The sequence below is a fragment of the Esox lucius genome, chromosome 18 (assembly GCF_011004845.1).
Source record: "Esox lucius isolate fEsoLuc1 chromosome 18, fEsoLuc1.pri, whole genome shotgun sequence".
Classification (NCBI taxonomy): Eukaryota; Metazoa; Chordata; class Actinopteri; order Esociformes; family Esocidae; genus Esox; species Esox lucius.
The window spans coordinates 12,062,239-12,071,966 of NC_047586.1; the positions used below are offsets into that span (position 1 = coordinate 12,062,239).

General features: G+C 37.3%; 1 protein-coding gene across 1 annotated transcript; it reads right to left on the bottom strand.

Annotated features, from left to right (window-relative positions):
• Positions 1-572: 572 nt before the first annotated feature.
• On the bottom strand, positions 573-9,340 carry nmbr (neuromedin B receptor). Its single transcript, XM_020056098.2, has 3 exons — positions 8,940-9,340; positions 6,460-6,805; positions 573-2,765 (listed from the first exon to the last, which is right to left on the bottom strand). The coding sequence occupies exons 1-3, from the start codon at positions 9,338-9,340 to the stop codon at positions 2,382-2,384; spliced, it is 1,131 nt and encodes a 376-aa protein (XP_019911657.1). The 3' UTR covers positions 573-2,381.
• Between the last annotated feature and the right edge of the window lie 388 nt (positions 9,341-9,728).

Here is a 9,728-nt window from a genome sequence, read left to right on the forward strand (position 1 = left end):
ACAAACATGCATTTTTCATTTTACGTTGGACATAGTGTTTCAAGCCATCACAAAAGATTACAGAAGACAGAATGTCGCAGATTAAAACCAATTACGTTCCATGATGTTGAAAAGGGGACAGACAAAAGCCATGTCATTTTCTCCATGGTTACAGACAAAGATCTATTGTCCAGAGACCTGTTGATTAATCCCTTGAGATCAGTGTATGAGAATATGTCACTAGAGCCATTTTGTCTTTAGATGCACAACCATCCCGGTATGAAAATGCTTTAAAACCAGATAGATAACAGAGTAATCTATAGATAATAGATTAGAGAGTGAGTGAACTTGCCTTGTTGACCTACTAAATGACCTGCTAACTTTTCAAAAGATTGATGTGTGAATGTCCTCAAGAGGATAGGATTAATTTTTCTAATAGCATTTTTTTAAATGATTCTGAGAATAGAGAGGATTCTGTAATCTAGTCTCATCTGGATTACAATAAAATTTGTGTTTTTGCAAAGTTAATGATAACTATCCATTTAATACTGAATTCAACATTTTCTAAATTCCACTGAAAGGGTGGTTTCACTTTGACAATATAGAGGGGAAATGCTATGCAATCAAAAAATAGCAATGTAAGAAATGTATGTAGATTTTAAAAAACATTAATTTGCACATACATCTCACATAATCAGTTTTGTTGTACATAGCTCCATCAGTGTTGAGGATAGAAACTTCCAAATACATATTTAATTGCTAATGGATCTGTCTAAAGAACACTGTGGACAATCACATTTTTTAGTTTAGTACAGTTTAAAAATTAAGGGAAAATACTTTTGAGGGTTAGTTACACACAATCTATTAACTGCAGTATAAGCATGTCATTGTTTTATTGAGAAGTATCCTGTTAAGAAGAGTCATATTTATTTTACAGTGTGAGAATACCTCACAACCTTGTCCAGTACCTGGCAAGGTTTAGTAACACAACCTGTCCAGTACCTGGCAAGGTGTAGTACCACACAACCTGTCCAGTTGATGGAAAGGTTTAGTAACACAACCTGTCCAGTACCTGGCAAGGTGTAGTACCACACAACCTGTCCAGTTGATGGAAAGGTTTAGTAACACAACCTGTCCAGTAGATGGAAAGGTATAGTAACACAACCTGTCCAGTACATGGCAAAGTGTAGTAACACAACCTGTCCATTAGATGGCAAGGTGTAGTAACACAACCTGTCCAGTAGATGGCAAGGTGTAGTAACACAACAAGTTTTAGGACTGTTTACTGAAACTCTGCATTTTGGAATGCGTCTTGATGCTGTGGAATCTGGATCATTAGAATTATATCACATATAAAATATAAGTCTGAAAAATATATACATTTTATCTTAGCCTAAAAGAATGACAAAAAACAGAATATTCTCTAATTCAGTAAATACAATTTCACAGAACCTGATGAATTGCATGTTGCTGATTATAACCATAATTTCCATGTTAATCTGTAAGACCTACGTTTGAAGCTTCAACTTTTAAGACATAATTGTTTATAAACCGATTGCCATTGTTTTGGAAAGGTTTTAAATGAAAAGTGTGTTTCTAGATTGATAGGAAAAAGACAAAGAGTATTGATTGAGGAAGGAAATGATTAACATGTTACTGGGCTTAATACAGTTATAATGATCTCCTGATTGATAAGTATATTTAATTTGAATTGATTAAGCTTAATTGATTATGTAACAAAAGCACACTTTAATTTGTTAGAGATTAAACCTTCACATGTTCAATGAAGATCTGCTTTACATGGAATTATGGATGTTTTGAAGGTAACTATATCATATTTACTTTTTACAGCACTGTTGTAGCATTTTAACATATTGGGACACGTTTTACTCAACAAATAGCCAACAGTTGTGTCACATTCAGCATCTGAAGATAAACTTTCAAACATTGTACCGAAAATAGGAATAAAATAGTGATATCAAATTCATATGGTGTTAATTAATTCACTGGTGGTCCCCATTCTCTGCTTTTGAACATATGTTTAAGGGAACAAAATACTGAAAGTGTTACGATTTTACTCTTCATTCCTGTGCCCCCATGGGGAGTCAATATAATGCATTTAGCAAGAACTGATTTCCTGTTGTGGAAGCAAGGGCCTGCTCCTTGTGGATAACGGTATGCTGTATACAACAGACCTTCTGACAACACGTTCCATTCAATACATTCAGTTCATAGGTAATCATCTCATCAGCAGCAATAGGTAACAATGTGGAATGTGTTTAATAAAAAACAAAAAAAATCTCTTTACACTGAGCACACATGCATGCCCTTTTTCAAAACTTAGGATATTTTCGGTTGTGCTACACTCACCACTTGTAAATTCCCTGAGTGATGTCTGAAGCCTACAGAGATACCTCCTGTCTGCTTCCTGGTCCATTGATGACAGTAGGGGTCGTCTTCTTGATGGAAGTCATCCTTATGGCTGAGGTGCTCTGTGGCTGGCTGGGGCTGCGTTCGTGGCGGGGCTTCCTCCTGCATTGTAGGGAGCCGTTGAAATGCCGGCGGAAGCTCTCGCTAAGCATGTAGAGGGCAAACGGATTGACACACGAGCTGGAGAAACTTAGCACTCGGGCTAGCAGGGTAAGGATGAGGTGGGACAAGGACGAGTCGATCTGACGATAGTTGAAGGAGCGGTACATGTACAAGATGTGATTGGGGAACCAGCAGAGAGCGAAGAGGCCCACAAAAACCAGGACAATTTTAGCCAGACGTTTTCTTGTCTCCATCTTGGAAAAAAACAAAAAAGAGAAATATGCATTGTTTGAGAATCGTACAGCCCTGTAAATGTACCCAAAGGAATACAGAATGCAAAATACAGAATGTAACCATGCAAAACTGAATTACAAAATGGAATGTCACAGTCTTTGTCCTGTAGTATAAATAAAGTATCCACCACAGAAATACATGCTAGAGTCAGCGATACTTTAGTTGCTATTCAGTAAGCAGTCTTAAGGAGAAGGGTCAAAGATATATATACCCTTTCATTGTATAAGCAAAAATGCCAAACTAAATGGCTCAGTCCATTACTTCATTTCACTGATAAATAGTACAGATAGTAGCTTCTGAGTACTGCTGCTTTCCTATTTGAACCCATCAGTGAGGTGAGGAGGAGATTCAGCTCTGAAATGCAAACCTGAGTGGGTTCCATAGCCCGGGTAATTGTCAAGACTAACTCACTGACAACCATTTGTCAAGTCAAGTGGTCCTGGCCTTCTGCCTAAAATTGTTTCAGGTACTTCAAAAAAAAAATCCAGAATCAAATTTATTGTCAGGCACTTCTGCTCAGCACTGCATATTCAATTGCAGTCTATAGCAAGCTGTTATATAAGGTTAGACAGTAGAACTAGTTTACGTGAAGGCCATTGATATGGATGTCAATATGTCATAATTTGGCAGTTATTCGGCAGAGTATAAAAAATCTTTACTCTTTTAGTTCTGTATTGTTATCAATAAGTCAAAGGTAAGTTATTCACTGTTATATTTACAGCATGCTCAATGAAAGCAGTGTGGAGTATACATTATAAATTATTCCTATTGTTAACTTCTTCACCTGACAAGTAGAGCCCTGTTTATAGAACTATGTGCCTGAAGAAAAAAAAATGTAGCTAAGACCGTTCTATATACAATAGGAAAAAGGCACATTGTCTATATTGTGCTGCATGTGTTAATGTAACTTTCATGGGATATGCTACCTGATGCCATCCAGATCCATTTTTACTTATCAAAACAATAAGACACATACAGTACATTTATTTACATTTACATTCATCAATGTCAAATCTCAAATCATATTTTCTACTCTTTTTTAACTGTCTTTATTGAAAAAGTAATGTACAGAATTTAAGACCAATGTTACTATGGCATTGGAAAATCCAATCATGTGACTTGAGTATGAATCACTCGGTTTGATTAAGTTGATGGAAGTATCATTTTAACATATCCAATGATATGCTTTTTATATTTTCATTTTCTATCCTAATCTGAATGTGTACATCTCTCATTCCTATCAAATAGTTAGCTGTGCCCACTAAGTCCAACATTTGTAGATCACATTTTGCAGACAATATCTTTTATTTTCATTGTAAAGTACATTGAATTGCTTCTATGTATGAATTGTGCTATATAAAGAAACTTGCTTGCTAGTTATACTTTAGCTAGCTAGCTAGTTAAATATATTATAGTCAAAATATGTGGTACTTTTACGTTTTTGAATGGAAATTCTGTGTAAACGTTGGCATAGTTAGCTAGGCATATGTATTAATGGATCCGAATCAGAACTAAGTATCATGAATATTTATAATGTTATGCCCATCCCGTTTGGCTAGTGAGGTTCGAGGAGAGATTCTGACCTCAGCAAGACCCCTTTTTAACATACTTAATGACGAGTCTGATTTAAAAAAACACAACACGTAGCAGCTTAATGATAACTCAGGATCATTGTTTATTGATCTCAAGTGAAACTGAAACGGCTCTGCATACGCATTCAGCTACTTATGAAAGAAATGATACAGGTGCCTTACATCTCGGGTTCTCAAATCCAGGCCTTGGGATCCAGAACACTACTGGCTTTCATACTAGCCTTCTAATCAGGGACTGATTTAGATCTGGGACATGGGATGAATGCAATTAACAACTAGGTGGAAATGAAAACAAGCAGTACTCTGGGTCTCCATGTTTGTTGTAGAGAAACATTGCCTTAGAGCATGTTTGACAAATTGCCATTGGAGATACACACCACATCAATTCAATAAAAATGTTGGTAATATTTGGTTCAGATGCTGATCAATTCAAAACAACTCCAAATTAAAACTCTAAACTAGAGCTCTAAACTAGAGCCCTAAACCAAAGCCCTTAACCAGAGCCTTAAATACCAGAGCTCTAAACCAGAGCCCTAAAGCAAGTAGAAATGTGGATTTTTTATTAAAAAGCACTCTGATTGAGCACATCTGCGCAATCAGCATACTTTCCCAACCTAAATGAGGAGAAAAGAGACAATCCAAATTATTTTGTATACAACAGCATCCTACAAGTGAAGTTGGCTTTCACTTTGTGAGTGATGTATTCATGTGGAAGAAAATATTGACGACGATTTTTTGAATAATCTGCCAATTTGTATGAGAGTCTCAACATTTAATTGTTTACTAAAGACTCATCGCTTCAGTAAAGTATATGATTAAGTGTAATCTGGCCCAGGCGGGTGAAGGTGAATGGTAAGGCAATGGATTCATAAACCATCCTTGCTGTCTTTGCTTGGCGGGCTCCCATCTGTCCACCGGGATATCCTCTCTTCAGTACTAGTACAGGGGCTGACTCAATGGCTTTCTTATGTTACCCCATGACATCCCTAACTCTCCTGAGTCTGTGGACAATACTCGGCCCTGTCTCATTGTGGTTTGTGGTAGGTTGATGTCTGCTGCCTGACTAAGTGGGTACTACTTCATGCCAGGTTAGCCCAGTCCAGGGTTATCTTTGGGTGGGGCCAATGCAACCTGGCTTGATGACCTCTTGCTGTTCCTTTTAAAAGGTCCAGCTGGTTGTACTGTAGATCTAGTTGCTGCCTGATGAGTGCTGCTGTTTCTGACCGCAGCCCCCCTGGTCGGACCTGGGATGGGAAATCTTTGATACTCAAATTCTCAGAACAGTTTTTTCTTTTCATAGTTCAAAAATTTCAAATTTCTACAAAATGTCCACTTCATACTTATTCTCATCTAAAGACATTTGATTTTAAAAAACACTGTAGGAAAAGCCTATTAAGAGCCAAATAAATGTACAGGGCTATTATAATATTACTAGAGTATTTTCCATTTTTAACTTTCTATGAAATAGCAAAGCAAAATCTGATTCTCATGTATATGCACTTGAACAGATCAAAGCCTCCATTTATAATTGACGTCATCCTTCACAAAGCCTGTTATTTATTACCCTTGTAGACAGAAAATAGCGTACATTCATGTAACAATCAGTGATACATCTTGACCCTGCACATTTAAGGATCTAAATGTGCAGGGTCCTTTAAATCTTTATTTACTTTGTGCATTTGACATCTAAAATATACACATTCCTGTGTGATAAAAAAAAGCGTGTTATGTCGTTCAATTTCTTTTAATTCCTTATGCCTTCTGGCTTAACATGCACTAAATGATAACATGTTTTTCCAAGATTTTTTGTTTAGTTCCCAGGTTCATGTGACCCACAGTAAGTACGCTGATGCATACCTAATGATCTCAAGTAGATAGTTTTAACAACTTAAACGGTCATTTCGTACCCTTAAGGCATGTCATGAGATATTAGAATTCAACTGGATTCATCAAGGTATGTGACATTTTTAATATGGCTTCCAGTAATCCCAAAAATCCCAACAGTCACACCTCATTCAGAACTTGTTTTGAAATACAACTTGTTGTTGTAGTTGCTACCTACCTGTCTCTTAGTGTGCTCACTGATCTCCCCAGGCATGTCATGGGCACTCTTGACTAGTGTCCTGGCAATGTGGTAATAGTACACAGAGATTATGCCCAAGGGAATCAGGAAGTACACCAGAAATATCAGGACAGAGTGGATCTTGGGATGCATCTCATTGGAAAGGGGATAGGGCACACAGGCAGTGAAGGTCACGTTCTTGTCCTGGATGTGGACTACCTGGGAGAAGATGGCTTCAGGCACAGCAAGCAAGACAGAGATCATCCAGATGGACACGGCTTTAAGACACGTCCAGAATACAGCACTGGATGTCTGGATGTCCATAGGATTCACTATGGCTTTGTACCTGGAAATGCAACACCAGAACAAAATATGAGTGCTCCTGGATTCTGTTGTTAGAGAACACAGTGAAACTGTAGAATCATTACAGACTTGACTGCAAGGCAGCTATAAACTTTTAAGAAGGAACCTGTAATTGTGGATTTTTTAAGGGCTCTGATAATGGACTCTCCATACCTTTTTCATGCTTGGCAAAGTAAAATTGTAGATCCAAATTATGGTTACTGGAAAGCAATTACTAACATTTTCAGATTTATCATGAAATTAGATTCAAACAAGAGTATTTTCTATGCAACTGGAATTAAATTGTAATCTGTCCTTATTGCTGTCATTTCCCAGTGTAAATCAATTACATTAAATCAATCTAATTAACTTTTTTCCTGTTTTCAAAAGTATTGACTTTGTGAGTTGATGGGCACAGATTAGAATGGTGAGTCTTCCAATTCGGCACCTTCCAAACCAAAGGGGTTCAAATATTCCTAGAAGTTTAGAAAGCCTTTATTATTATTATTCAAATTGGATTTCTTGAATCGTGTGTTCATACTAAAGGCCACATCAAAAGTCAATGTGCAATACTGCACCTTAAATATCAGTGGGTTGAAAAAAGTGAGTGACTACCAGCTTTGCTAGTGTTGAAGGTGATAGAGTAAACACAAGAGCCCGACAGTCAGTTGAAAAGGATTGATTCAACTGAAAATCCCCAAAATGTAGAGATTAGATTATTTCCTGATATCCTGTGTAAATCAACACTCAGTGCTTATGTCCAGAGCATAATCAATTCCTTCCATCATAAAATGAGGAAATATATAGGAAATGAGGGCGCAAACAAGGATATTTACTCCATGGGATATGAAATGTTGTTTCTTCTCCAAAGATTGCTTATTTTCCACACCCTGACAGTTTTCACAGGATATTTGGTCGGATGCAATTTATGGTCTGTTGAAGAATGTCAATCAGCAGCTGTGTGTTAGTAAGCACTGAAAATGACAGTATTTGATATCAAACCAAAGAAAACTCTGCTGTGTCCACTGTAATCACAGGTCATTGGGGCTAATACAGCAAGATTGATTAAGTCATACAGATTACATATTTCCATTGCTCTTCACACCACTGTTTAGACCAAATGGATAAGGCAAGCTGTATAGAAAACAGCAGTACACAGCTATCTCATCGTGGCTTACCTACTGTAATGGCACTTGTAACAAGGATGGCAAAAAGTCATAGTCATTTCCAGTGAAGAGTGATGCCACTTGTACACCACTAAACATTTCAGCCAATGGAGAAAATGCACAGCTCATTGACAGCTGTCATGGCGTGCACAATGGGTTATTATTTCCATTTTAAAATCCCATTAAGTTAAAGTAGAATAGTAGAAAATCAATAGTTTCTTATTGATGTTCAGATCTGAGGCAGCCAGGGAATACCCACGACACGTGGACTTTTAGCTGAGGAAAAAGCTCCTAATACCAAAACACGCATTATTTGTGGGGATATAGAATGGTCACTTGAGAAGGTCAGTGTCTCCAAGCATCAGTTGTCTTGGTGAGGGTGTCTGGGAAAGGGGGGAACACCCCTGAACACAAATCAACTGGGCCTGATACCCTATGTTTTATAGAATATAAAATACATTTAATTTTGGGAATTGGCAATGGTACATTTGATAAACAGTGAAATAATTAATACTTTGAAATTAGGTGGCAATGGCCATACATACACTGAGACAAAAGGATAAAGTGGATCTGTTTTTGACTACCAGGAGACTTGAGTATCATTATTCTCTAATCTCCGCATTCAGGTATGGATTATAGGTAAATAGCCTTTCTAAGTCTCTGTTCTAAATTATACAACACGCAGCTACACTGTACACTATCAAATAGATCAATATTTCTGGGCTCACAATTGGTCGGTCAATTAAAACATCTAAAGATTTGTCAATGACATTTGCTCAGCATTTAATAATAATAAACACTTGTGTTATCAATAAAATACATAATATTGACACAATAATGAATCATTCATAATTAAATGTGTTACTGCCGTTCTAGCATGCAGTATAACATTTGCAATTAGACATATTGAACATAACGATAGCATTAACAACAGGAATACTATCCATTTAACTACTATAGACTTAAATGTACCTGTCAGCGCTAAGAGCCGTGAGAGTAAACACCGAGACACCGACTGAAGTGAGTTGAATGACCGGTACAAGTTTACATGCCGCAATACCGAAGATCCACTCTTCAAAGAAGTATCTGAACGCATCCACTGGAACACAAGTAACCAAAAGCAACAGATCCCCAGCAGCCAAACTCGAAATAAATATGTTTGGCACACTCCTCATTGCACTGTTAGTTATGAAAATCTTAACTAATGTAATGTTCCCCAACAATCCAATCGTTATAATCAGAATATACACAGTCGGTATGACATATCGTATGATAAACTCAATAGTTTCCCTTCCATCGGGTATCCAGTCGTCGGTTAAGTTGTATAAGACAGAATGTCCAGTAAAAGACAAGTTATCTAAAATATCTTCCATTGCTCTCCAAGGATATTATTATCACTTTGCCGAAAAGAAAAGGATGTTGATCGTCTGCCAAAGCAGGTCTGGAGTGCGGGAGCTGTCCCTCCAAGAAAGTGCTGAAATGTCTCCGAGGTCTGAAACGCGCGACTGAAGACACTGACAGAGGCACGCAAAAGAAGGAGGTACATTGACAAGCCTTGGCACAGCTACGATGACGGAAAATAACTATCAGGTTCTGCGTTAAGTGTGTATCACTGTAAAGACTCACATACGCTACTATGACTATATAAACTATAATCAATTGCAAAATGATAAAGCTAGGCTAATGTTTTTCTTATGTTGAACCAAATTCAATGTTGTGAGCAAAATGTGCTTGGAAAGATGTGATGAAATAGATTTGGTT